The sequence below is a fragment of the Triticum urartu genome, chromosome 2A (genome assembly GCF_056163025.1).
Source record: "Triticum urartu cultivar PI428250 chromosome 2A, HENAU_Tu73, whole genome shotgun sequence".
NCBI classification, from domain to species: Eukaryota; Viridiplantae; Streptophyta; class Magnoliopsida; order Poales; family Poaceae; genus Triticum; species Triticum urartu.
The window spans coordinates 737,571,326-737,599,149 of NC_141874.1; the positions used below are offsets into that span (position 1 = coordinate 737,571,326).

Genomic DNA, 27,824 nt, shown 5'->3' on the forward strand with positions numbered 1-27,824 from the left:
CATACTAATGGCGCATCACTACAGAGTGCGTCATTAGTATGCCAAAGTATACTAATAGCGTATCACCAAACAGTGCCATTAGTATGCCAAGTATACTAATGGCGCATCCATCCGCAGTGCGCCATTAGTGTGCCAAAGCACATGGTTAAATATAGCCCCTGGGAGGCATACTAATGACGCATGGTGTTATATACTAATGGCGCACTGGGTGGTGCGCCATTAGTAATAAATACTAGTGGCATGATACTAATGGCGCACCAGTGATGCGCCATTAATAGGCAAAACTGATGCGCCATTAGTAGGCCTTTTCTTAGTAGTGCTTGGTTGGTGGACTTTATCCCAAGCAATCAAGGCAGAGCCTGGGTTCTCTTGGCCAAATTTACTCTAGAGAAAGTGTTTGATGTACTTGTTTATCTGTTCAAGAATTCCAATAGGAAGAGTCGGCGTACACACGAAGATTTGTAGGGTTGAACAAACAGATTTGATGAGTTGCGGTCTGCCATCATAGACGAGCATAGTCAAAAACCAAAGTCTTTTGTCAATTATTTTACAGATAGGAGTGAAGTCTGCATTCTTTAGCTTGTGGTCACTTAGAGCATGGTTAATAATATAGCCAGCAACCGGCTATATGAAGTTGCCACCTCAATTATAGCCAACCTAATAGCCAACTCATACAATAGTTAATGGTAGTACTAGGCTGCAAAGTTAATTAATATATGGCCCACGTCTTTCACTCACAAAGATTGTTGGGGCATGTGCTATAGTCGGCTGTAAGTTTATAGCCCGCTTCTCTTCTCTTTCCTTCAACTAGACACAAATCTGATGTGGCATCTTCTATAGCCCGTCTACGTCAGTTTATTGTACTTGCTTTTAGAGGGAGGCCTAAATATGTGAATGGAAAATGGCCTAAAATACGTGTCGAGGCAAATGTGCAAACGGCAAGACCGTACGAGCCCATGGTAGGCTCCAGCAATAATGGATAACTGACGAGGCGATGTGCTACTGATATTGATGTGTGCAATCGCAATACTCAAAGATATAAAGCTTTGTGCTCCCATCCTTATGTGATCCAACGACTCAGATAATTATGGAGATCATATGGTGGTACAATCCATAACAAATTTTTGTATATCTATTAAGATACTAAGCTCTCTAGATTTAGGCCTCCTGGTGCGCCAGGGCTGTGGGGGTCGCTGGGGCCCGCTTGTAAGTGTTCGGGTCATTGGTTGAGGGTTCTTGTTTGTTTCTATTATTATTATTTTGTCTTTTCTCTTTTTAAATTGTTTCACATGCGAATTACTAAAACATTTATTAAAATTCTAGATTTTTGTAGAAAAGTTATGAACATTTTTTAAAATCTCCAACCATTTTTTAAAATTCATGGACATTTTTAAATTCGTGAATATATTTAAAGTTCACTAGTAACGTTTCTAAAGTTTATGAAAATTTCTTAAATTTGCGAACTTTATTTCAAATTTGTTGATATTTTTGAATGCATGAATATTTTTATTTTCAATTATTTATTTATGTTTTTAGTTTGCAACATTTTTAGTTCATTTATTTTTAAAAAAACTTCATGAACATCTTTTGGTTTAATGATCTTTTCCAAAAATAATATATAGCCGGCTTTTTGTATGATAGCTGTGGAGCGAACAGGAAAAACATACAGAGCAAGCGAGTGGACCAAGTAGCCGAGCGCGAGCGGGAACTTCATGGGCTGTCCCATGTGAACATTATAGCAGGAATTCTATGGTTTCAGCGTGTGACAGGAGCTCCCAAGGGGCTGACACAAGGACCACCCACTGACTCCGAGGCCAAGATATGTAGGATTCGGCTTGCCTGCTCCCTCTCCCATCCGTGCTCCCACTTTATCCTACAGCTGACTTTTTTCCTTTTTTCCTTTCTAATCTAATCATCTTCCTCCTTAATTTTAAAGGGGTGGGGCCGGGCCTTATTTTGTTCCAATCAAATCAAGCCACGTAAGTGGGAGCACGGATGGGCGCACGCGCGAGAAGCAGGCAAGTCTCGTCCAGATATGTAAGGATACCATAACCACACACTGAACAACTCCATGGCGGTCCTTACCATCTGCAGCAGCACCCAACATGAAATACGAAATAAACATACAACAGCAGAACATAAAGCCCAAATCTAATGCAGATAAAACCAAACAAAATAAACGACCGCAATAACCTGTTAGATAAAAAAGACAATCCCATAAGCGAAAAACAGCGCCATGAAATGTGCGTTAGCCTCTACTGAGCATCAACACCAAGAAAAAAGATCTAATCACCTTGGATTGTGGATGTCTTCACTCAGACACTCAGCTGCGCCATCCATGTGGTGAAGAAGTGCAGGGCCACACACAAAAAAACATGGAGACTGGACTACCGCTCATGACACCATCCTCATACAGCTTCAACAGCCGTTGATCGATGTGACCAAAGCACCACAGGCTCTCGGTGTGGGTCTTGCTGGCCACAACGGCCGTTAATTTCCATGTGTACTCTCTAGACTCTACCACCAGTAAACTCCTATAGAAGTTCAAACTTCAGTTACAAAAATTTAATTTCCTAGTGCCCGTATCAATTCGATCATCAATAGGTTGGCAGCATCAATGTATCCTTTCGTGTTCTGTCTCCAATTCTCCGTACTCAACCTAGGCCTCTTCCTTTCCCGTGTCATCAATTAAGCCTGCACCTGCAGGGTTATATATAGGATACAATGATCTTTGAGTTTCCCCTGGGTTTTATGCAGAGGATCAGGAGTTCAGAACTCCGCCGAGAGAAGCCGAATAGCAACTCCAAGGAAAAATGGTATTCTTTGATACGGCCGATCTTTTCCTTGGTTTGTTTCCGACTGTACCTGCTTACGCGAGCTATGTTGAAATGTTTGATCCTACTTTGGAACTCTGGTACTTTCTCTGAAATGTTTGGTAGATTTTCTTGAAACTCTGACAGCCTCCCTATAAACAGATGTTGAGCTGATAATCTTTCGTTGACGTCATTAGGACCCAGAGAAGCAGATCAAGTTCATGACCTACAACGTTTGGTCCCGTGATGACATTGTGGTCTATAGAAGAATGGAGGATATCAGCGGCTGCGTGAAGAAACATCAGCCAGATGTGATTTTCTTCCAGGTAACTAAAGCCCATGATAAGTCATGTGCACTGTTGATTCAACTCCACATTTCCATCCTTATCCGTTATATAACTTGTTCGACGTTCAGGAATTCACTCCATACATTCTAAGGATCTGTCAGAGTTTCTCATGGTGGAAAGAGTACCACTGTTCACCGATCTCCCTGGAAGAACGGAAAGACAAAAGCTTCTGCATAATGGTAGTCTTACTGTCACTATTTCGTATCATTCCCTTTTGACATCTTCATCGCGGTTGTCACAGCTGAGCAAGGTTCCTATGGAGAATCACGCGCGCTGGAAGTTCACCACCACGGCAACAGGCAAAAGCTATCTAGAGGCCGACATTATCCCAGGCCTCGAGCTGGGGTCGATGACGGCGATGAAGCCAATCCGCATCGCCACGACCCAGCTCGAGCCCCCCTGCCCACCGGAATCGGTGCGCTGCATGGAGCGCTACACTCAAGCAGAGCACGCCGTGGCGGCGCTGAGCAGCGGGGAGAACGTCGTGTTCGGCGGCGACATGAGCTGGGACGACAAGATGGACCTGCCGTTCCCTCTCCCCGCAGGCTGGGTGGACGCCTGGAAAGAACTGAGGCGTGTGGGCCATGAATATAGTTGGACTTACGACAGTTTCTGGGCAGAAAAGATCGGGGAGTTCAATGGCTATACAGCTCCTGCCTCAGAAATGAAGAAGCGGTCAGACCGGTTTGTGTGCAAGCTACATGATTACACACTGAAACATACCGAGGTGATCGAGGATCAGGGTCTTGGGATTTCTTATACGAAGAAGTACAAGACCTACAACCTCGAAAAGGTGGAGCTAATGCGGAGTTGTCACCGCGGGTTGGTTCTGACCATCGTCCCGAACGAGCCAGATATTAGTACCCCTTTTGATTGAAGGGGTAATTCTAATCTCCACATTTAATCCGCATCAAACTTTTCTAGGGGGTGTACCCAAGCAAAGTTCTCAACATATTCGTTGACTCTTGTTTGTTCCATGACGCTTAAGTATCACTAAGAAATGGACGCGTCTAGCGAGCGTGCATATGCTCGGTAGCGATCCCGGGCGGCCGGCCAACAAAGGAAACCCCTGGCCCCCACGTCCCGAAAAGGAAACCGCCAGCCCGCGCCCGCTGCATGCCATCCCACCAACCAGGCGATCCCCCAGCCGCTGCATGCCGTCCCACCAACCAGGCGCCCACCAACGCAGGCAGGAGCCGTGGGAGATCACGTGAATCTTCCCCCAAGTCTCGCACCACCTCCAACCCCCGGATCCTTTTTCGCATACATCCATCGCAACTGCCCAGGCACATCTTCTTCCCCATGAAAACTCTCTCTACAGGAAGAACCCTCATATCGCCATGACAGCTAAAACAAGCTGAGATCCAGGCCAAAAACCCCAGAAATCACGCCAGAAACCTATGAGTTCCTCCTCACCAGATCCTTCCTCGTTCACTCTCCATCCAGATCCTCCCCTTCTTCTATTTCCCTTACCCTCTCTCCAGATCTTCTTCCCAGAAAAAAGTTCTTCATAGTTGTAGATAGCAGATACGCAGTATAGGAAAAACATAACAAAACTAAAAACTAACTAGAAACTATGTCCATGTAGAAAAATATAACAAAACTAAAGTCTGTCCAGGGTGCTATAAGCACAATTTCCAGTTGTAGTCACTTAAATCTTATTGGGATGTTTTTCCTTTGATATTTCCACACAATAGTATATTCTAGCTTGTATTAGGGCATTATGTGCAAAATGACAGCAGCACTTCCACCTATAACCTGCGAAATGGGGCAAAAACAATTCCTGAGAAAAATAAACCAACCCTGGCTTGTATCTGTACAACTTAAGCACCACAACTGTTCAACTGGTATCACTTCTATGTGCAAATAAAGAGCATCACTTGAAAATGTGCTTGCACGAAATTCAACCAACCTCTGGTTAAATCTGTGCAACTAAAGAGCAAGAACTGTGCAACTGGCATCACTTCTATGTGCAAATAAAGAACATCACTTGAAAATATGCTTGTACGAAATTCAACCAACCCCGGGTTAAATCTATGCAACTAAAGAGCAAGAACTGTGCAACTGACATCACTTCTATGTGCAAATAAAGAGCATCACTTGAAAATGTGCTTGCACGAAATTCAACCAACCTCTGGTTAAATCTGTGCAACTAAAGAGCAAGAACTGTGCAACTGGCATCACTTCTATGTGCAAATAAAGAACATCACTTGAAAATATGCTTGTACGAAATTCAACCAACCCCGGGTTAAATCTATGCAACTAAAGAGCAAGAACTGTGCAACTGACATCACTTCTATGTGCAAATAAAGAGCATCACTTGAAAATGTGCTTGCACGAAATTCAACCAACCCCTGGTTAAATCTGTGCAACTAAAGAGCAAGAACTGTGCAACTGGCATCACTTCTATGTGCAAATAAAGAACATCACTTGAAAATGTGCTTGTACGAAATTCAACCAACCCCGGGTTAAATCTATGCAACTAAAGAGCAAGAACTGTGCAACTGGCATCACTTCTATGTGCAAATAAAGAGCATCACTTGAAAATGTGCTTGCACGAAATTCAACCAACCCCTGGTTAAATCTGTGCAACTAAAGAGCAAGAACTGTGCAACTGGCATCACTTCTATGTGCAAATAAAGAACATCACTTGAAAATGTGCTTGTACGAAATTCAACCAACCCCGGGTTAAATCTATGCAACTAAAGAGCAAGAACTGTGCAACTGGCATCACTTCTATGTGCAAATAAAGAACATCACTTGAAAATATGCTTGCACGAAATTCAACCAACCCCGGGTTAAATCTGTGGAACTAAAGAGCAAGAACTGTGCAACTGGCATCACTTCTATGTGCAAAAAAGAGCGTCACTTGAAAATGTGCTTGCACGAAATTCAACCAATCCTGGGTTAAATCTATGCAACTAAAGAGCAAGAACTGTGCAACTGGCATCACTTCTATGTGCAAATAAAGAACATCACTTGAAAATATGCTTGCACGAAATTCAACCAACCCCGGGTTAAATCTGTGGAACTAAAGAGCAAGAACTGTGCAACTGGCATCACTTCTATGTGCAAAAAAGAGCGTCACTTGAAAATGTGCTTGCACGAAATTCAACCAATCCTGGGTTAAATCTATGCAACTAAAGAGAAAGAACTGTGCAACTGGCATCACTTCTATGTGCAAAAAAGTGCGTCACTTGAAAATGTGCTTGCACGAAATTCAACCAATCCTGGGTTAAATCCGTGCAACTAAAGAGCAAGAACTGTGCAACTGGCATCACTTCTATGTGCAAATAAGGAGCTTCACTTAAAAATGTGCTTGCACAAAAAACAACCAACCCTGACTTGAATCTATGCAACTAAAATAAATAGCCGATATGCAACTTTTTTTCTCTATATGTGGGCACCCCCTCCCCAACTACCCCTACCAGTAGGACGTGCAACTTCGACAACTGCCCTGACCAACTGGCTAGTTGTCGATGTGCAACTACGAAAGCATGGTTGTGCGACTTTGCGTGGCTTCCTAACGACCGTAGCACTCCAGCTCTATCACCGAGAGAAAAGGGATTGGAGGAGGTAGTGGCGGTGCTACTCCGGCTCCACGACCAGGGACTCCCCTGGCAACCTACTAACCCCAGCCACAATGGATCTGGCAGTAAGACCTTGACCACCACTGTTGGCGAGCTGTGGACACCCACTCATCAACTACCCATAGACACCCGCTCACCAACAACCCCTACCAGTATGATGTGCAACTTTGGCGGCTGCCCTAACCAACTACTTGGCAGTGGATGAGCAACTTCGAAATCATGGTTGTGCAACTATGTATGCTTAGGCGCATGGTTTTTGAGTCGTGCGACTAGTCGTCGACTAGTTGATGAGTCGCAAAAAAATTCCAACTCAACTTAGTGTCGACTCGAGTCGCGAGTCGCGACTAGTCGCAACTGCAGGCTCGACTTTTTCTGAGTCATGACTCGAGAACCATGCTTAGGTGTGCAACTATGTACTGCTTTTTGTGAAGCTTGTAATTTCTCCCAGTGCAACTATATATAACTAAGTGTGCAAACTATTCTACCTACTTTAAAATTAGTAATACCTCTGTGTGCAAGTAAGCATAATTGAGCTCTACTGAGAAGTAATTCCGACGAGCGCTATCGTAATGACAAATGCAGTGTAAGCAAGAAATAGATGGATCAAGTTGCATCAACTACAGATCCATGGAGTTTTGAAAAGTAGGATCCTAAATTCATACCATCAGTGACAAAAAAAATATTTAGAACTTCAATTCTTTTCATTGATTCAACTAGATGTAATGAGCACCAACCAAAATCAAGAGGAACTAGTAACTATACCAACTAGTCTTCATTGATTCTTACTTGCAAGAACTAGAAATTCCTTTGATTCAACCCAACCAAACACATCTAATAATTCAACAAGTGCAGGAAGCCATTGGTATTCAGTGGACCAACTACTCAGGGAAAACCCTTGATCCCATCAAAGTAAATTAGTCTCATACCTGGCAGCAAGCCTCCACGGAGAATGGGTCTGGATGCAGCAGCGCATACGCACAACTCCATGAATGGGAACACAGCAGCGACCACACACACACACAGGCTTCTAGTTGAAATTTCTTCAATTCCTCGAACATCAGAGGGAAAACAAAACTCAGGACCGCACCCACTTCAAATTACATAGCTCCATGGATGGGCTCAATTTTTTTACACTAAATTCCATAGAAGCAAGACACGTACCATGAAAGGATGAAGAAGTACGGAGCACCTGCTGAGCAATGGGAGCTTGTGTGGAAAGTATAGGATGGGTACGTGAATATTGTTGTTGTATTGATCTGACCCTTGTAAGGGTATTTATAGAGTACAATATGAGGGAGAGAGACTTAGAGTAGAGGACAAGTCATACATGGTTTAAACCTATCATATCTCGAACTCCTAATATCTAACTTAACATAATTATACTTCTAATAGCTTGTACATTGAGTGCTTGCTGAAATTCGTGGATATTGCTGTGAGACTATTTAAAAACTCGAGGCCGCCGACTCCCAAATGGTTCTAGTGCAACTATAAAAGTTGAGGATGCCAACTCGTATGATACTGTTGTGCAATTATTTAAAAAGTTGAGGATACCAGGTCCTAATTGATTGTTGTGCAACTATAAAAGTTCAGGATGCATCTATAGAAGTTGAGGATACCTCTCCTTCACTAGAAGCTGCATCTCTTTCTACAACCATTTTTGGTCTGTGAAAAAAAGCAAACAAACAAATTAGTCGAAGCAACCAAATGCATAGAAGAAAAATGGGAAAAAACAATTTATATAAAAAATGTCATGAGGTAAGCAACTCATGATAATTTTCCAAAGCACACCTATAAAACAAAATGAATGTGTGCAACTTGATATGCTGTATGGCCAACTGGGCACACATGAGTGTGCAATTAAAAAAATCAGCATACACACTGCCTAACATGATTTAGGCACCGGAGCCAAAACTAAACTAGCCGTCAACTGTGCAACTAGATAGCCCTTACCTATGTAACTGCATAATTTTGGCTAAGCCAACTAGGATATGTAGCATTTTGATTTGCAAACTCCAGTACAAATGCATACTCTTGACAACTGGGCACATATGAGTGTGCAATCAAAAACACCACACACACGCGCGCGCGCGCACACACACAGCATGAACATGATTTACATGACCGCACACGCGCGACTATGTACGTGCGTCTATGCCAACGCGTGTGCACCTCCATGACTATGCGTGTGTGACTACACGGACGAGAGTGTGCAACTTCGACAATTGCTTTGGCCAACTGCTTGACAGTGGATGTGCAACTTAAAAAAACATGGTTGTGCAACTTTGCATGGCTTCTCGTTGATGACATCGTTCTAGTTGCTTTCCAGTGATGACACGGCGTCGCACTGAATATAAATATACTACTGCAAGAAAAGAGCTGAACTGAACCCACCTTCCTGCTGGCTAAATTATGTATTACAGTGCACAGGCGAAGAATACACAACAACCTCACACACCCGGCGTTCAGAGACCAAGTCCAAAAGAACAACTACTTTTTACAGCTAATCAAGCTGTTGTGCACCAAGAAGCAACATTCAGGGAGCTGCAGAGTGAAATCAAAAGAAAAACAATCGATATTGCCAGATCAAATGAATTGATGTATACTAATGAGAGAAAGTGAAACTTGCTGAACAGGAACTTGAGAAGCAGAATTTAGGATGGTTAGCAGCACAACACGAGTTTTCACCTCACGGGCTGCATCTCTCGTCAGGAACCACAACGCCGACCACCCGATGTTGAGCACGAAAGAACCATCCTCCCCCTCCACCTTCGTCTTCCCCCGCCCCCACGACCTTGATCTCCTTCTGCTCCCGCTCGACCCCTTCTTCACCCTACCCCTTCTCCGCCCCTCCCCGTTCCCCGCACGCCTTCCTCTGCGCCGCGCCGCCATGAGATGAACTGTCTGCTCGGGCCACGCCACTTCGATCTGTTGGGTCTGCGATGTCGGGGGAGGAGGGGCCGCAGCTGGCCGTAGCACCATCAGCAGCAGGGGCTGGAGGACAACGACGAGGAGCACCACCACCATGAAGTGCGGTGACCTCCCGGTTTAGCAACCTCCTCGACCTCCCGCCGTGGATCTCCACCGAGCAGCCGGATCCGAGCAGATGCGGCAGCGGCCACCCATTGAATGGACGGATCCAAGGCGGACAGGTGGTCGGCAGCGTCGTTGGTGGAGAGGAAGGTGGTCCTGGCGGAGTGGCGGTGGGGGTCGACGATGGAGAACACTGGATGTCGAGGAGGCCGTAGACCGAGCTCGGGAAGCCACATAGTGAGCCCCGACTAGGTGGCACCTGACACAGGCGTGACGATACGGGCGAGATCGAGCGGCCAGGAGCCGGCCGCTCGTTTTCTCAAAATAGTGCGTATGCACTTTTTAGATTTTAGGCTAAGAAATTCATGTTTGTCGTTTGAGATATATCAATATTCCACTTATCATGAATGGCGGCATGTTATATTGCACTTATCATCAACGTTGACATGTTAACGTTTTTGTTTGGTTTCATGCTCAGTGCATAGTATCTTCAAATTTGATGAATGGAGCCGATGCCCAACGTTGAATTAATAGCGTCCAGTAGGGGAATGGTATTAGAAAGTTTCAAACAAGCTTAGGTTAAGAAAAAAACAGATTGTTACACATTATTGCCAGTATGACACGCAAACGGTAGTAGCACACAATAATGCACAAAGCCACCTAATAATTAAGTAGAGTCACTAACAACAATTTCTCCAAGCTCTGGCATGCAAAGTTTGAACCTAAGTGCAAATTATTTCAGTGCTTTGGGAGAGGATCCTAACGAATGACAAATCTGAAGAAGCGAGGTTGGCCTAACATGATCAAGAGGCAGACACACCATTCCATCTCATTTGCAACTAGCTGACATTGCACAACACATCCTCTAGGTGTTGATGTGTATGCTACGTGATTTCCTAATGCTAGAGAGGTTGTTAAAACATGTTATCATGATCGCATGACTTTGAAATTCCCGTGGAGCGGCTGTTACACTCGCACCATGGTGTGCTGCAGTAGGGAGAAAATGTGTTATAGAAATTGCATGGGTTAAAGTTGGAAATGTGCCTCCTAAGAAGTGATATGAAAGGAATCTTTGTGTATGTCTCCTCTTTAGTTGGGATCCCTTTGGAAGTTGATCTTGTTACTCTATATTGCCCCGACTGTGTGAGAGTACGCATTGGATGCAGAGATATTGATTGTATCTTCTCTACTATTAAAGGGGGGGTATGTAGTTGTTTCATTCGTCTCATTATGTCCCTGCCACGCATGACCAGCTCCCCATCGATGTTTTCTCCAACCATTCCGCCTTGTGTGTATTTAATACAATTTTTTGCGGATTTCAAAAATTGTTCTCAAATTCTAAAAAAAGTTCAAATTGTAAAAATGTTTGTACTTTTCAAAAATGTTCATTCATTTTAAAATTGGTCATGATTTCAAAAAGGATTATGAATTTTTAAGAATGTTTGTGAACTTAGGAAAGCAAGAAATAAAATAACATAAAATAGAAAGGGAAAATAGGAAATAAAATGAAATAACGAAAAAGAAAAACACGAATAAAGAAAAGAAGACCCACAGAAAAAATGCAAAGACAGAGTAACGAGAGGGCCTATTCCTTCGGGCCGGGGTGCGCATATGGTTGCTATCACCAGACCCGCGAGGACGGTATTCCTTTCGTCCATGTAAACGTTGTGACGGATTAATAAAAGCTTCGTGTGATTGCCTAAAAAAAAACAGACCCGCGAGGGAAATAGGAGCTTCGGCTATAATGTGCTCAGTTACATCGTCTTTTCTTCTTTCTTCCTTCTTCTTGTTCTTTTTCTATTGGAACGGTTTTGTTCGGGTTTTTTTTCTAAATTTAATGAGCTTCTTTAGAAATTGATTAAAAGAAATTAAAACTGATGAATTTTGTTTTAAAATCGATGAACTTGTGGGCCTAATTATTTGTATCCCAGTCAGATCGGTATGCGCGGCCTAATATCTGTGTTAGTGGATCGTCCCTCAAATCAAAAAAATAAAAAATGCGGCGATTCCCCTGTTTGCCACGTTGCCGAGTCGAGTCACGTGAACCAAGGGCAGCGCCGCATTTGCCGCGCGCGCGATCGCGGCCATTAACCGGGCGCCATGCACGCCTGCGCGCGCGCGCCGCGTTCTCGTCTCCAGGCGTTCCTCGTCCCCTCCCCCCTCTCCCGACTGGAGAGAAACGGGCCGCCGGCATGGCGTCGTCGTCGGCGGACTCGTCGCCCACGAGATCATGGGGCCTCAAGGAGCAGCGCAGCGTCTACCTCCGCTGGTTCTACCTCGCCGACGACGGTCCGTTCCATTGTGAATTCCCCTGTTGATTCGGTTTCGCCGTCGATTTGTCGGCGAATTTCGCTGACTTTGGTTGGATCGATGTTGTGGCTGGCTGTGCGCGCCGCCGGCAGACGCGGACGGTCGCCTGACCGGGAAGGACGCGCTCAAGTTCTTCGCCATGTCCAAGCTCTCCAGGGACGACCTCAAGCAGGTGAAGGGCATATGTTTTTTCCCCGCTGAATTTTCATTACACAAAATCTGTACCTCTGTTACCAACATACACATTTTTTTTCCATTGGATCTTATGTCTTCAGGTCTGGGCGATTGCCGATTCGAAACGTCAGGGTTATCTTGGATTCGCGGAGTTTATGACTGCAATGCAGGTTTGACCATGCTACCGGTGTACTTTTATTTGGTATCTGCATCTGCATATGTTGATATGTTCTTGCAACCGATATGATTATGATCATGCGTTAAAACTTACAACGGATGGGAATGTGCAGCTGGTTTCTCTGGCACAGGCAGGGCAAGACATAAGTCAAGACACCCTTGCACATGCAGGTGTAGCTGATAGATACTCACATTACTAGCCAATTTCAATCGACTTTGCATTGAAAACTATTGGCAGACTTACTGCTTCCTTTTGCTTCAGATTTGGGGACCTTGCAGCCTCCGACAATGGAAGGTCTGGAGAAGAAACTAGTATGTCTACGTTAATCCATACGTTTCATCATGTGCAACAGGGTAGATACTTTTTTCTCACTCAAACTTCTTTGTATCTTCTCCATCCTCGAAGAAAAAGAGTGCGGCACACAAGAGCAGCTCCGACCTCACTGGTACGAGTTAGTTTGTTACATGGCTATCTAACTGCAGAATACAGAGTCGAGCAAACTTTTTTCATCTAGCCCGCAGGCTAATTCTGGTTGTTATTCTCGCTGATCACGCAGCGTACCATCCAGTCCAAACGTCTATGTCAGCTAACTGGTTTAACTCGAAGTCGGGAAAGAAGGTACATCAGCGAGCTGTGTGCAGGGCTGCAGATGATCTGTTAGTTTATTATCGCTTCAAGTACTGCATCACAATAAATATTTTTTTCATTTTGCAGATAGCGATGAAATCAGTTACCTCGATAATCGATGGACTAAAGAAAGCATACATTGAGAAATTGAGACCTCTAGAAAAAACTTACCAATATAATGACTTCGTTTCACCTTTGCTGGTGAGTCTTAGCCAGGCTTAACGAGTTACTCTGCTTTGCTCTTTAGAAATTCGATAACTGAGCCAGAATTTTTCCCTGAAGAAGCTCCCACAATGGGGACAAATTGATGTGCTTCACTTTCCATAATAGTTTCAGTGACAAGTATTTGAAGCTATCTTATTTGTAGACTAGCAGCGATTTTGATGCGAAGCCAATGATCATGCTATTGGGTCAATACTCTACTGGAAAAACCACATTCATAAAGCATTTACTAAAGTCAAGTTATCCAGGTAAGCAGGTTGGGTTGTTGCACCTTCCCTTTCCTCCTGTCGGTAAATGAGATTTGAGAATCAGTTGTACCTTTTCTTTTGCATCTCTTCCTTTCTTGACTATCATTTAATAGTATCCCTGATATTACTTTTGTATAGGTTCTCATATTGGACCAGAGCCTACGACCGATAGATTTGTTGTTGTTACTGTAAGTTCCGCATGGAGATGTCGATGTCGCGGCCTAACCTTGGCTAATGCCAGTTTGAAATATTTTATCCCAGTAGATATCTTCCGCACCCACTTTGATGATGCATTTTTCCACTGCTCCAGACTGGGCCAGATGAAAGATGCATCCCTGGAAACACAATTGCGGTGCAGGCTGACATGCCATACAGCGGCTTGTCGGCGTTCGGAACGGCGTTTTTATCCAAGTTTGAGTGCTCTCAGATGCCTCATCCAGTATATATACTCTCTTGCGCCCAGTATTTACCTCACCATTTTCTGTAGCTTGTAGGAGATAACTAACAGTATTGAGCTTCATTTTGTTTGCCAAGTTACTGGATCACATTTCCTTCGTGGACACTCCCGGGGTGTTATCAGGGGAGAAGCAGCGAACGCAACGCAGCTACGATTTCACCGGAGTCACATCGTGGTTTGCGGCCAAGTCTGACCTCATCCTTCTCCTGTTCGATCCCCATAAGCTGGACATCAGCGACGAGTTCAAGCGTGTGATCGGGTCGCTGCGTGGGCATGATGACAAGATACGCATAGTTCTCAACAAAGCAGACCAAGTTGACGCACAGCAGGTGAGTGAATATGCCTGCTCATTGCCATGCCTTCCTCTAGCCTCAAATCAGTTTTTGAGCATATTCCACTTTTGCTCATTATTCCTGAAACAAGAGTGGTGCACAAATTTGAAGATTTCATATCTCAAGTGGCAGCAGATAGAATAAACAGGTTGGTTGAAGCAAAGGTGCAATAATGGACATATTGATACCCCTTGAAGGCTCCATATCTAAGATTTAGATAATAGGATGTCCAATTATGCTGATTGAAAGCAACTGATATCTCCAGCGAAAGCAAGTACGCAATAATGTACATATTTTATACTTGTGAAGGTTTCATATCCAAGTGTTAAATAACAGATATCTAATGAGGTTCATCGAAAGCTACTGATATCAGTTTCACACCTATTTTTCGCATACGAAGTTTTCCTCATCACAAGTGGCGGCAAATATGGTGTCCAAGTTGACTTTAAGCCATTGATGACTCTGGTTTTGACTGAATGTTTTGATCAGCTGATGAGGGTCTACGGAGCACTCCTGTGGTCGCTGGGGAAGGTCCTCAACACGCCGGAGGTCATGCGTGTCTACATTGGGTACATTCATCGATCAATATTCTGATGCAACAGTAGTATCATTGTCGATGATTACACTAAATTATGTAACATTTAACAATGTAGCATCATCGTCAATGATTACACTAAATTATGTTCGCAGATCGTTCAATGACAAGCCGATCCGGGAGACGGCGGCGGGGCCGCTGGGATCAGAGCTGTTCGTGAGGGAGCAGGAGGACCTCCTCTCGGACCTCAACGACATCCCGAAGAAGGCGTGCGACCGGCGGATCAACGAGTTCGTGAAGCGGGCGCGGTCGGCCAAGGTGCACGCGCACATCGTGGGACACCTCAAGAACCAGATGCCGGCGCTGATGGGGAAGGCCAAGGCGCAGCAGAAGCTGCTGGAGACGCTGGACGAGCAGTTCGCCAAGGTGCAGAAGGAGATGCACCTGCCGCCGGGCGACTTCCCCAACGTCGACGAGTACCGGGACACGCTCAGCGCCTACAACTTCGACCGCTTCGAGCGGCTCCATACCAAGATGATGAAGGACGTCGACGACATGCTCGCCTATGACATTCCCGACCTGCTCAAGCAGTTCAGGAACCCCTACGAGTGAGTCAACTCAATGACCATGGATGGAAATTCCAGACCCCAATTTTATTTCTCGTGGGGTTCAGCGGAAACTTGAACTTGAGGTGTATGTATGTTAACTTTGATCATTACGCTTTGATGTACTATATAAGTATCAGTCAATCAGTATTTACATGACCTCGTTGATCAACAATGTCATGCGGATCAGCTAAATAAGGCAATGTCACACTGATTGGCAATGGGCTAACAGTAGCCACGTAGGTCCACGACGTGAGGTGATGACGGCGGCATGGAACCACATTTGGCAGCTTCTCCCCGATGATCTGGAGGTGGAGGATGAAGTTGATGACGATGATATGTTGCGTGCATCCCTCACCCCACACACCATGCTGCAGGAGATATGGGCCTAGTCGGTTGTCCATATTTTTACTGGGTTTTTTTTTGCTCATTTTCCTTCCTTTTCTACTTGTGCTGCCATCATAATGCCCGTGTATCGCTATGGAACCAATAAAACAATTGAAGTTGTATTGGATTATTAGTAGACAACAACGAAAGGACTTGCAACACTGTGAACAAAAACTCAAGCAAGAGTGCAGCACTGCACCTGCGAAGTACACGGCCATGACACCGGGTGCAAGATTTGTACCGGCAAAGTCATGACCAGATATTGAAATTTGAAAGTTAGGATGGCGGAGACTAAGCCTAGAGGCGGCCCGAAGGATGGAAATCGAGGAGGAGCGGCTGCTAGAAGATGCGTGTAGGGAAGAAGCCACGACATAGAAAAGATGTGTCTTTTTTTGTAGTGGTGAATCCTCACTTGAATGATTGGTTTTGCATTAACGTTAACCACATTTATTTTTTCAAGTCTTCGTTCAATTTTCTCCTGTTGCGGGAATTATAAGGCGATGCGGCATTGAAGAGAGGCCATGTCAAGCCTCGGGATGATGAGTACATGGTGCTTGACAAGTTCGACTCATGCAACGACTCTAGTATATCTCTTTCCCATGGTGATTTGGATTTCGATCCCAGTACGATATTTCCCATGGTGCTTGACAAGTTTGACTCATGCAACTATGGATGTGGCTCCATCACCAAGGAACAGACGCATCGCATGTACTAAGGTGAACTCTATCCTTTATGTGTGTCTATTTTGGTTTGGATGATATACTACCTGACCCTCCTTCATGCATGTATAGGTTACGCGGAGCTTCACGGATGATGGGGAGGAGTGCAAGCACAATAGAATGACTACACCATCCAAGAGGGAGGCTTAGAAGTGAAGAAGAAATAGTGGGGAAGAAACCGGCCTTCAAGCTGCAGGAAAGTCGGACATTCCGACAGAGCCCTCTGTTCCAGGTTGGACACTGCCTAGACATTACCTCGGAATGTCCAACATGTCGGAATGTCTGAAACTGACGGAACATTCGACTCGTGCCAGCATGCACTGAGTTGGGTCAAGCCCATGTACCCCCTCCTCACATACCCCTTCGTGGCTATCACTATATATACCTCACCTCTGCCTCAGAATTAGGATTTGTTAAAATTAGAGAATCGAGAGAGCTTAGCTCATCTACTTCCTCATGTGGGATCCCTCCTATGTGGAGTAGAACCTTCCATGGTTATCAAGGCCTTCTGACGGAGAAGAATCCCCACCATAGGATTATCAAGACCTTGACCTTTCTCATGAGATTTGGAGAAGAACTTCCTCTCAAGAACTACCCTTGTATCTTTATTTCACTCGTTGTCTTTGGATCTTGATGCACCCGATATATTGCTTGTGATTTGAGGAGTACTTGATGTGGATCTTGTCCTATTTGAGTGTTTTCCCCCTTGTGTCCTTCCTCAAATCCACCTCCAATTCATAAAGATCAAGAAAACAAGCCCTTGTCCCTACAACACCAACTGCACAAATTCCTCACGCCGGGAACGTCAGGCGCCAAGAATTACCTATGCCTACATCATCTCCATTGAAGTCGGTTGAGATCCTCGACACGAGGTCACGCCCGCACACCAACCGCCTGCTGCAAACAAATCCTCGTGGAGTGGTCTGACCCCTCTGAGTTCTCAAGGTCCAGGGAATGTCAGGATCCCCAATGCCACACCAACTCAAACCGCTGCCATGACAACCAAAAAGTCTACCATGGCAGCCAACTCAGCTGACAACGAGACATGAAACGCTGGCATGGTAGCCAACCAAGAGAAGGAGAGCGTTATCACAACACCAGCTCGACTAGTGCAGCCTAACCAAAGATATATCAGAGTTGACTGGGTCAACCACACCAAGACACCAACCGGCGCGTCTAATTCCACTACTTAAAGCAAAGGAAGCGAAGAGGGGAGGCATCCAGAGGATCAAGCATGGACGAACAACGGCTTTTTCTCCTTTTGTTTTCCTTTCTTCTTCCTCAAGAACTATCTACCCAATATGTGATTTGTATGAACTAGAGACGGTGTATATGTGAGTGATTAGATCGGGTTGGTACCTAATGTTGGCATAGGCTGGCACGGGTGGAGGATGGATGAAAGGGGCGTGTCGTGGACGTAGCCGCCATGGACACCGTCGTCCTTCACTCCTTCAGCTGCAACTATGCCATGTATGTAGCCAACAACTTGTCATAGTCTTGCACCACAACCAAGCAGTCTCCTCCCTTGCCGGTAGTCAAAACTTAAGAGCTCACGGGAAGGGAGAGGTGTGGATCTGGATTTTTGCCGAAGAACTAGAGGAGGGTTGTCGAGGACGAGAATGGAGGAGTGGCGGCGGCGGCCATCGTTTTTTCACGGTTAACCAGTGGCCATGGATTTGGGATGGATTTGAGATATAACTAGTACGGTACACAAAGATTGAATTGAGTATGCTCGTGTTGTGAGTTTCATGTGCGTTCAAAAACTGCTAAATAGCTACATGGGCCTAATGTTTGACCATCGTGCCCACTTTGGGCCTTGCTGGCCCCCATCTTCATGTCGTGTTGTGCCACCCGTTTTGTTAATTTTGATTCCCAGCACGGCAGATGATTCATGTGGTGCCAACCTGGCCCGTTAGTTCTCGTGTGGATGGTCGTGCTTCTAGTCGTGCTTCGTGCCAGCCTAAAATGGCCCGACCCAAGTGTGGATGGGGGAGATCGAGGTGGAGTGACGAGTGACCTCATTGAAATTAAAGTGTTCAATAAAACGGATGAAATTTGGTGGAGTGGAAAGCTCACCAGCTCCATTTTACAGGACGGTAGAGAAAAAGTTGTAGAGCAAACAAATTGTTATTTTTTTCAAAAATGAAATTGGCGAGGTTTTTCAGTGAGAAAGAAACAATGCTTGCTGGGAACAATAGTATCACAACAGAGCCTTCAGTTAAGTAAGTGAAGGTTTAGGGTTTAGCGAGGATTACCTTGCCTACGTGGCACACGACTCGCAAATTTGACCATGGCTAGGCATGCCATAAAAGGCTATACAGTAATCTAGAAAATTTTGCGCAAAATCGCCCCTCCACAAGGTTTACCACCAACCAACCAACCCCTGTTCGTCCTCAACATCCTTTGGGCCGACCTGGACACACGCGATACAGTCGCCGTGGAAAGGAAAGGAACGGGCCACCCACGGCACGCACGCACAGCCGCTGCTCCACGTGACATCCTTTGGGCCGACCTGGACACACGCGATACAGTCGCCGTGGAAAGGAAAGGAACGGGCCACCCACGGCACGCACGCACAGCCGCTGCTACACGGTTGCTGTTAGGTGTCATGTACGTATCCTCCCAACATGGATTCAATACAGGAATGACAAAGACGAAACCCAGTTCAACATCTTCCTCGACCATTTATCTGTAAGTATGGTTATGTATGGAAACTAGTAATATCGTCTTGCTCTGTCCAATACTTTCTAGGTTGCTGATAATGAGACTCCGATAATTTTCAACGGATGAGGTTCAAGTTGGATAGCCAAGATGATGCAACCAGACAAGCTTGCGCCCATGTTTTCAAGTCTGCTCTGCGACAGTATCGGTATAACTTGAGGAAAACTCACTTTGAAGGCATGGCTAACAGTGAACTTGTCCAAACATCTCCAGTGGAAAATATATCTGATGAAGACTAGAGAGGCCTCGTTAAACACTGGTCCGATCCGAAGTATCAGGTACATTATATATATGTCATCAGATCACATGTTGAAGTCCTATTTACGCATGTGCCACACAAATCTATCTTCTTGTAGGTGAACTGTTCAAAGAACAAGGCCAACCGTAAGAAAGTGAAATTCCAACAGACGACATGATCTCGTAGCTATATTGCACACTGCGAGGCTCTTGTAGTTAGCTGCTGTTTCACTCTTTTCGCTGTACCATATTATCAGATCTATATTGACTTGTTCCAAATGCAGAGGAAAGCCCGCAAGGACCAAAAAGTACCTGAACCAAATGCTGTGGAAATCTTCAAGGACTGTCACACCAGCAAGAAGAAGGGCATGACTACACCAGTCAAAGCCGCTGTTGTAAGTCCTTAATCCTCATGCCTTTTAACTACTAATTACTCTGACTTGTGCCTTGAACTGCATGGTTTGCAGCCAATGTCTATTACTATTTTTAATTTTATACACAATTGTCTTAGCGTATCATTGCACCTTACAAGGTTTAAAAGAGAGGAGTGATGTTCCTTTGATCTTGACCCGTAATCTAGTTCCGTGCTAGACTTGCCCACACAACGTTACAATTGCATCTTTGTCTGTTCTCAGTTGTTTTGTGATATGAATGACGTCATACTATGCTTACCGTATTATAAACTTCGTCTCTTTATCCTTAGCCCTCAATACAATGTGAAGAAATAGACAATATATTAGCGATGGTACATGGTCATATGTTTGGAACCTGGTTTTATTATGTACTTTGCAATAAAATACAACTAATATTTTACATGGGTTCACTAGAATAAGTTCTGTATATAGACCAAAGCTATTTTTTTGGTTTTGCTGCCTCCTTAATATCTTATGTTCTGGTACTACTAATGTAAAACCTCAAATTTTCAGCGAGCTATGGAAAAAATGGTGGAACCGCCACCTTCTGAAGGTGGCGAGGCAACTATAACCGCAATGTCAGCTCTTGCTGCAGTGGATCAGTATCTGTCCACTAACAGTGCCAAAAGCACGTTCCTGCGTAATAATGGGTTGGTTGTTAAGGCAATATCGTCCAAACTGCCTCATGATCAAGATATGCAAGCTCAAAGCAATGTTGTATCTGCGCTCCAAACACAAGTCCATTCCTAACAGAGACCCTTTGTGAAACAAGGAGAAACATTGCTCAATGTCGTCAAGATATGCATGGTTTTGAAACCAGACTATCAGACATTTGCTATGTTGTTCAGGAGCCTAGGGGAAATGAAGGCGAGGGTTATGGTGCTCTATCGTACAATACAGCATGAAAACGTAACAGTCAGGTCAAATGAACAGAGCTTCTGAATTTCTGGTGGTGCATTTATCTGCTAGACTGTTAAGTTTTATGCCAACCTTCCTTTTGTTATATAATTGTAATTTATTTTGGTGCGATACAAAATTTATTCTTAACGTGCAGCCACCGCCCGAAGAAAACAGCAAGCCATTTTTGTATAGTGTAGGGTGTTCCCTATATTTGCACTGGTGGCGATCTTTGATGCCGAGTGGATGTAATCTGTGCAATCGCCTTAATAGCCTAGCATTAGTTTCGGCCTTATTTATTTCCTAGTCTTCTTTTTCCCTGGTTTGCTAGTGGCCGCTGTTGGGAACGTAGTAAATTCAAAAATTTCCTACGCGCACGCAAATCATGGTGATGCATAGCAACGAGAGGGGAGAGTGTTGTCTACGTACCCACGCAGACCGACTGCGGAAGCGTTGACGCAACGTAGAGGAAGTAGTCGTACGTCTTCCCGATCCGACCGATCCAAGCACCGTTACTCCGGCACCTCCGAGTTCTTAGCACACGTACAGCTCGATGACGATCCCCGGGCTCCGATCCAGCAAAGCGTCGGGGAGGAGTTCCGTCAGCACGACGGCGTGGTGACGATCTTGATGTTCTACCGTCGCAGGGCTTCGCCTAAGCACTGCAACAATATGACCGAGGTGGAATATGGTGGAGGGGGGCACCGCACACGGCTAAGGAACGATCACGAGGATCAACTTGTGTCTTTGGGGTGCCCCTTGCCTCAGTATATAAAGGATGGAGGAGGAGGAGGCCGGCCAAGGTTGGTGCGGCCAGGATGTGGAGTCCTACTAGGACTCCAAGTCCTAGTAGGAGTCCACCAAGAGGGGAGGAAGGGAGAAGGAAGTGGAGGAGAAGGAGAGGTGGCCGGCCCCCTTTTCCCTAAAGCCCATCAAGGCCCATTGCTTCTCCCGTAACTACCCGGTACTCCGAAAAATACCCGAATCACTCGGAACCTTTCCGATGTCCGAATATAGTCGTCCAATATATCGATCTTCACGTCTCGACCATTTCGAGACTCCTCGTCATGTTCCCGATCTCATCCAGGACTCTGAACTCCTTTGGTACATCAAAACTCATAAACTCATAATATAACTGTCATCGAAACCTTAAGCGTGCGGACCCTACGGTTCGAGAACAATGTAGACATGACCGAGACACGTCTCCGGTCAATAACCAATAGCGGGACCTGGATGCCCATATTGGCTCCTACATATTCTACGAAGATCTTTATTGGTCAGACCGCATAACAACATACGTTGTTCCCTTTGTCATCGGTATGTTACTTGCCCGAGATTCGATCGTCGGTATCCAATACCTAGTTCAATCTCGTTACCGGCAAGTCTCTTTACTCGTTCCGTAATACATCATCCCGCAACTAACTCATTAGTTGCAATGCTTGCAAGGCTTAAGTGATGTGCATTACCGAGAGGGCCCAGAGATACCTCTCCGACATTCGGAGTGACAAATCCTAATCTCGAAATACGCCAACCCAACATGTACCTTTGGAGACACCTGTAGTACTCCTTTATAATCACCCAGTTACGTTGTGACGTTTGGTAGCACCCAAAGTGTTCCTCCGGCAAATGGGAGTTGCATAATCTCATAGTCATAGGAACATGTATAAGTCATGAAGAAAGCAATAGCAACATACTAAACGATCGGGTGCTAAGCTAATGAAATGGGTCATGTCAATCAGATCATTCAACTAATGATGTGATCCCGTTAATCAAATAACAACTCTTTGTCCATGGTTAGGAAACATAACCATCTTTGATTAACAAGCTAGTCAAGTAGAGGCATACTAGTGACACTCTGTTTGTCTATGTATTCACACATGTATCATGTTTCCGGTTAATAAAATTCTAGCATGAATAATAAAAATTTATCATGAAATAAGGAAATAAATAATAACTTTATTATTGCCTCTAGGGCATATTTCCTTCAGTCTCCCACTTGCACTAGAGTCAATAATCTAGATCACATCACCATGTGATTAACATCGATAGTTCACATCATCATGTGATTAACACCCATAGTTCACATCGCCATGTGACCAACACCCAAATGGTTTACTAGATTCAGTAATCTAGTTCACATCGCTATGTGATTAACACCCAAGGAGTACTAAGGTGTGATCATGTTTTGCTTGTGAGAGAATCTTAGTCAACGGGTCTGCCACATTCAGATCCGCATGTATTTTGCAAATTTCTATGTCAACAATGCTCTGCATGGAGCTACTCTAGCTAATTGCTCCCACTTTCAATATGTATCTAGATCGAGACTTAGAGTCATCTAGATTAGTGTCAAAACTTGCATCGGCGTAACCCTTTATGACGAACCTTTTTTCACTTCCATAATCGAGAAACATATCCTTATTCCACTAAGGATAATTTTGACCGCTGTCCAGTGATCTACTCCTAGATCACTATCGTACTCCCTTGCCAAACTCAGTGGTAGGGCATACAATAGATCTGGTACATAGCATGGCATACTTTATAGAACCTATGGATGAGGCATAGGGAATGACTTTCATTCTATTTCTATCTTCTGCCGTGGTCGGGCTTTGAGTTTTACTCAATTTCACACCTTGCAACACAGGCAAGAACTCTTTCTTTGACTGTTCCATTTTGAACTACTTCAAAATCTTGTCAAGGTATGTACTCATTGAAAAACTTATCAAGCGTCTTGATCTATCTCTATAGATCTTGATAATCAATATGTAAGTAGCTTCACCGAGGTCTTTCTTTGAAAAACTCCTTTCAAACACTCCTTTATGCTTTGCAGAATAATTCTACATTATTTCCGATCAACAATATGTCATTCACATATACTTATCAGAAATGTTGTAGTGCTCCCACTCACTTTCTTGTAAATACAGACTTCACCGCAAGTCTGTATAAAACTATATGCTTTGATCAACTTATCAAAGCGTATATTCCAACTCCGAGATTCTTGCACCAGTCCATAGATGGATCGCTGGAGCTTGCATATTTAGTTAACACCTTTAGGATCGACAAAACCTTCTAGTTGCATCGTATACAACTCTTCTTTAGTAAATCCATTAAGGAATGCAGTTTTGTTTATCCATTTGCCAGATTTCATAAAATGCGGCAATTGCTAACATGATTCGGACAGACTTAAGCATAGATACGAGTGAGAAAATCTCATCGTAGTCAACACCTTGAACTTGTCGAAAACCTTTTGCGACAATTCTAGCTTTGTAGATAGTAACACTACTATCAGCGTCCGTCTTCCTCTTGAAGATCCATTTATTTTCTATGGCTTGCCGATCATCGGGCAAATCCATCAAAGTCCATACTTTGTTCTCATACATGGATCATATCTCAGATTTCATGGCCTCAAACTATTTCGCGGAATCTGGGCTCATCATCGCTTCCTCATAGTTCGTAGGTTCATCATGATCTAGTAGCATGACTTTCAAAAAAGGATTACCGTACCACTCTGGCGCGGATCTTACTCTGGTTGATCTACGAGGTTCAGTAGTATCTACTTCTGAAGTTTCATGATCATCATCATTAGCTTCCTCACTAACTGGTGTAGGTGTCACAGAAACAGTTTTCTGTGATGTACTACTTTCCAATAAGGGAGCAGGTACAGTTACCTCGTCAAGTTCTACTTTCCTCCCACTCACTTCTTTCGAGAGAAACTCCTTCTCCAGAAAGTTTCCGAATTTAGCAACAAAAGTCTTGCCTTCGGATCTGTGATAGAAGGTGTATCCAATAGTTTCCTTTGGATATCCTATGAAGACGCACTTCTCCGATTTGAGTTTGAGCTTATCAGGATGAAACTTTTTCATATAAGCATCGCAATCCCAAACTTTAAGAAACGACAGCTTAGGTTTCTTGCCAAACCATAGTTCACACGGTGTCGTCTCAACGGATTTAGATGGTGCCCTATTTAACGTGAATGCAGCTGTCTCTAATGCATAACCCTAAAACGATAGTGGTAGATCGGTAAGAGACATCATAGATTGCACTATATCCAATAAAGTACGATTATGACGTTCGGACACACCATTATGCTGTGGTGTTCCATGTGGCATGAGTTTGTGAAACTATTCCACATTGTTTTAATTGAAGACCAAACTCGTAACTCAAATATTTTACCTCTGCGATCATATCGTAGAAACTTCTATTTTCTTGTCACGATGATTTTCCACTTCACTCTGAAATTCTTTGAACTGTTTAAATGTTTCAGACTTATGTTTCATCAAGTAGATATCCCCATATCTGCTCAAATCATCTGTGAAGGTCAGAAAATAATGATACCTGCTGCAAGCCTTAATATTCATCGGACCACATACATCAGTGTGTATGATCTCCAACAAATCTGTTGCTTGCTTCATTGTTCCGGAGAACGACGTTTTAGTCATCTTGCCCAAAAGGCATGGTTCGCAAGCATCAAGTGATTCATAATCAAGTGATTCCAAAATCCCATCAGCATGGAGTTTCTTCATGCGCTTTACACCAATATGACCTAAACGGCAGTGCTACAAATAAGTTACACTATCATTATTAACTTTGCATCTTTTGGTTTCAATATTATGATTATGTGTATCACTACGATCGAGATCCAACGAACTATTTTCATTGGGTGTGTAACCATATAAGGTTTTATTCATGTAAACAGAACAACAATTTATTCTCTTACTTAAATGAATAACCGTATTACAATAAACATGATCAAATCATATTCATGCTCAACGCAAACACCAAATAACACTTATTCAGGTTCAACACTAATCCCGAAAGTATAGGGAGTGTGCGATGATGATCATATCAATCTTGGAACCACTTCCAACACACATCGTCACTTCACCCTTAACTAGTCTCTGTTTATTCTGCAACTCCCGTTTCGAGTTACTAATCTTAGCAACTGAATTAGTATCAAATACTGAGGGGTTGCTATAAACACTAGTAAAGTACACATCAATAACATGTATATCAAATATACTTATGTTCACTTTGCCATCCTTCTTATCTGCCAATCACTTGGGGTAGTTCCGCTTCCAGTGATCAGTCCCTTTGCAGTAGAAACACTTAGTCTCAGGCTTAGGACCAGACTTGGGCTTCTTCACTCGAGCAGCAACTTGCTTGCTGTTCTTCTTGAAGTTCCCCTTCTTCCCTCTGCCCTTTTCTTGAAACTAGTGGTCTTGTCTACCATCAACACTTGATGTTTTTCTCGATTTCTACCTTCGTCAATTTCCGCATTACGAGGAGCTTGGGAATCGTTTCCGTTATCCCTTGCATATCATAGTTCATCACGAAGTTCTACTAACTTGGTGATGGTGACTAGAGAATTATGTCAATCACTATCTTATCTGGAAGATTAACTCCCACTTGATTCAAGCGATTGTAGTACTCAAACAATCTGGGCACATGCTCACTAGTTGAGCGATTCTCCTCCATCTTTTAGCTATAGAACTTGTTGGAGACTTCATATCTCTCAACTCGGGTATTTGCTTGAAATATTAACTTCAACTCCTGGAACATCTCATATGCTCCATGACGTTCAAAACGTCTTTGAAGTCCCGATTCTAAGCCATTAAGCATGGTGCACTAAACTATCAAGTAGTCATCATATTGAGCTAGCCAAACGTTCATAACGTCTGCATCTGCTCCTGCAATAGGTCTGTCACCTAGCGGTGCATCAAGGACATAATTCTTCTGTGCAGCAATGAGGATAAACCTCAGATCACGGATCCAATCCGCATCATTGCTACTAACATCTTTCAACACAATTTTCTCTAGGAACATATCAAAATAAACACAGGGAAGCAACAACGCAAGCTATTGATCTACAACATAATTTGCAAAATACTACCAGGACTAAGTTCATGATAAATTTAAGTTCAATTAATCAGATTACTTAAGAACTCCCACTTAGATAGACATCCCTCTAATCCTCTAAGTGATCACGTGATCCAAATCAACTAAACCATAACCGATCATCACGTGAGATGGAGCAGTTTTCAATGGTGAACATCGTTATGTTGATCAGATCTACTATATGATTCACGCTCGACCTTTCGGTCTCCGTGTTCCGAGGCCATATCTGCATATGCTAGGCTCGTCAAGTTTAACCTGAGTATTCCGCGTGTGCAAAACTGGCTTGCACCCGTTGTAGATGGACGTAGAGCTTATAACACCCGATCATCACGTGGTGTCTGGGCACGACGAACTTTGGCAACGATGCATACTCAGAGAGAACACTTCTTGATAATTAGTGAGAGATCATCTTAAAATGCTGCCGTCAAACTAAGCAAAATAAGATGTATAAAAGATAAACATCATATGCAATCAAAATATGTGACATGATATGGCCATCATCATCTTGCGCCTTTGATCTCCATCTCCAAAGTACTGTCATGATCTCTATTGTCACCGGCATGACACCATGATCTCCATCATCTTGATCTATATCAATGTGTCGTCACACGGTCGTCTCGCCAACTATTGCTCTTGCAACTATTGCTATCGCATAGCGATAAAGTAAAGCAATTATTTGGCGCTTGCATCTTATGCAATATAGAGACAACCATAAGGCTTTTGCCAGTTGCCGATAACAAAACATGATCATCTCATACAACAACTTATATCTCATCATGTTTTGACCAAATCACATCACAACATGCCCTGCAAAAACAAGTTAGACGTCCTCTACTTTGTTGTTGCATGTTTTACGTGGCTGCTACGGGCTTAAGCAAGAACCAATCTTACCTACGCATCAAAACCACAACGATAGTTTGTCAAATAGACTCCGTTTTAACCTTCGCAAGGACCGGGCATAGCCACACTCGGTTCAACTAAAGTTGGAGAAACTGTCACCCGCTAGCCACCTTTGTGCAAAGCACGTCGGGAGAACCGGTCTCGCGTAAGCGTACGCGTAATGTCGGTCCGGGCCGCTTCATCCAACAAT

General features: G+C 44.0%; 2 protein-coding genes and 1 long non-coding RNA gene across 6 annotated transcripts; 2 read left to right on the forward strand and 1 right to left on the reverse strand.

Annotated features, from left to right (window-relative positions):
* Positions 1 to 2,813: 2,813 nt before the first annotated feature.
* On the forward strand, positions 2,814 to 4,614 carry LOC125540219 (uncharacterized). The gene is made up of 4 exons (XM_087542385.1): positions 2,814 to 2,861; positions 3,011 to 3,139; positions 3,229 to 3,339; positions 3,402 to 4,614. The coding sequence occupies exons 1-4, from the start codon at positions 2,814 to 2,816 to the stop codon at positions 4,035 to 4,037; spliced, it is 924 nt and encodes a 307-aa protein (XP_087398511.1). The 3' UTR covers positions 4,038 to 4,614.
* A 121-nt stretch (positions 4,615 to 4,735) lies between these two features.
* Positions 4,736 to 10,057, reverse strand: LOC125540220 (uncharacterized). 4 transcript variants are annotated; one of them, XR_015617648.1, is made up of 5 exons: positions 9,436 to 10,052; positions 8,367 to 8,412; positions 7,912 to 7,956; positions 7,677 to 7,790; positions 4,736 to 4,918 (listed from the first exon to the last, which is right to left on the reverse strand). It is a non-coding gene; the product is annotated as an uncharacterized LOC125540220 (long non-coding RNA). The 4 variants fall into 4 exon arrangements; XR_015617651.1 differs by adding an exon at positions 9,142 to 9,291 and having other exon boundaries at positions 7,677 to 8,412; positions 9,436 to 10,057; XR_015617650.1 differs by having other exon boundaries at positions 7,912 to 8,412; positions 9,142 to 10,055.
* A 1,818-nt stretch (positions 10,058 to 11,875) lies between these two features.
* On the forward strand, positions 11,876 to 15,627 carry LOC125534445 (EH domain-containing protein 1). Its single transcript, XM_048697670.2, has 14 exons — positions 11,876 to 12,069; positions 12,183 to 12,262; positions 12,366 to 12,434; positions 12,555 to 12,612; positions 12,704 to 12,753; positions 12,848 to 12,887; positions 12,999 to 13,060; positions 13,157 to 13,270; positions 13,437 to 13,539; positions 13,678 to 13,727; positions 13,850 to 13,978; positions 14,074 to 14,325; positions 14,818 to 14,897; positions 15,019 to 15,627. The coding sequence occupies exons 1-14, from the start codon at positions 11,973 to 11,975 to the stop codon at positions 15,473 to 15,475; spliced, it is 1,641 nt and encodes a 546-aa protein (XP_048553627.1). The 5' UTR covers positions 11,876 to 11,972; the 3' UTR covers positions 15,476 to 15,627.
* Positions 15,628 to 27,824: the final 12,197 nt, after the last annotated feature.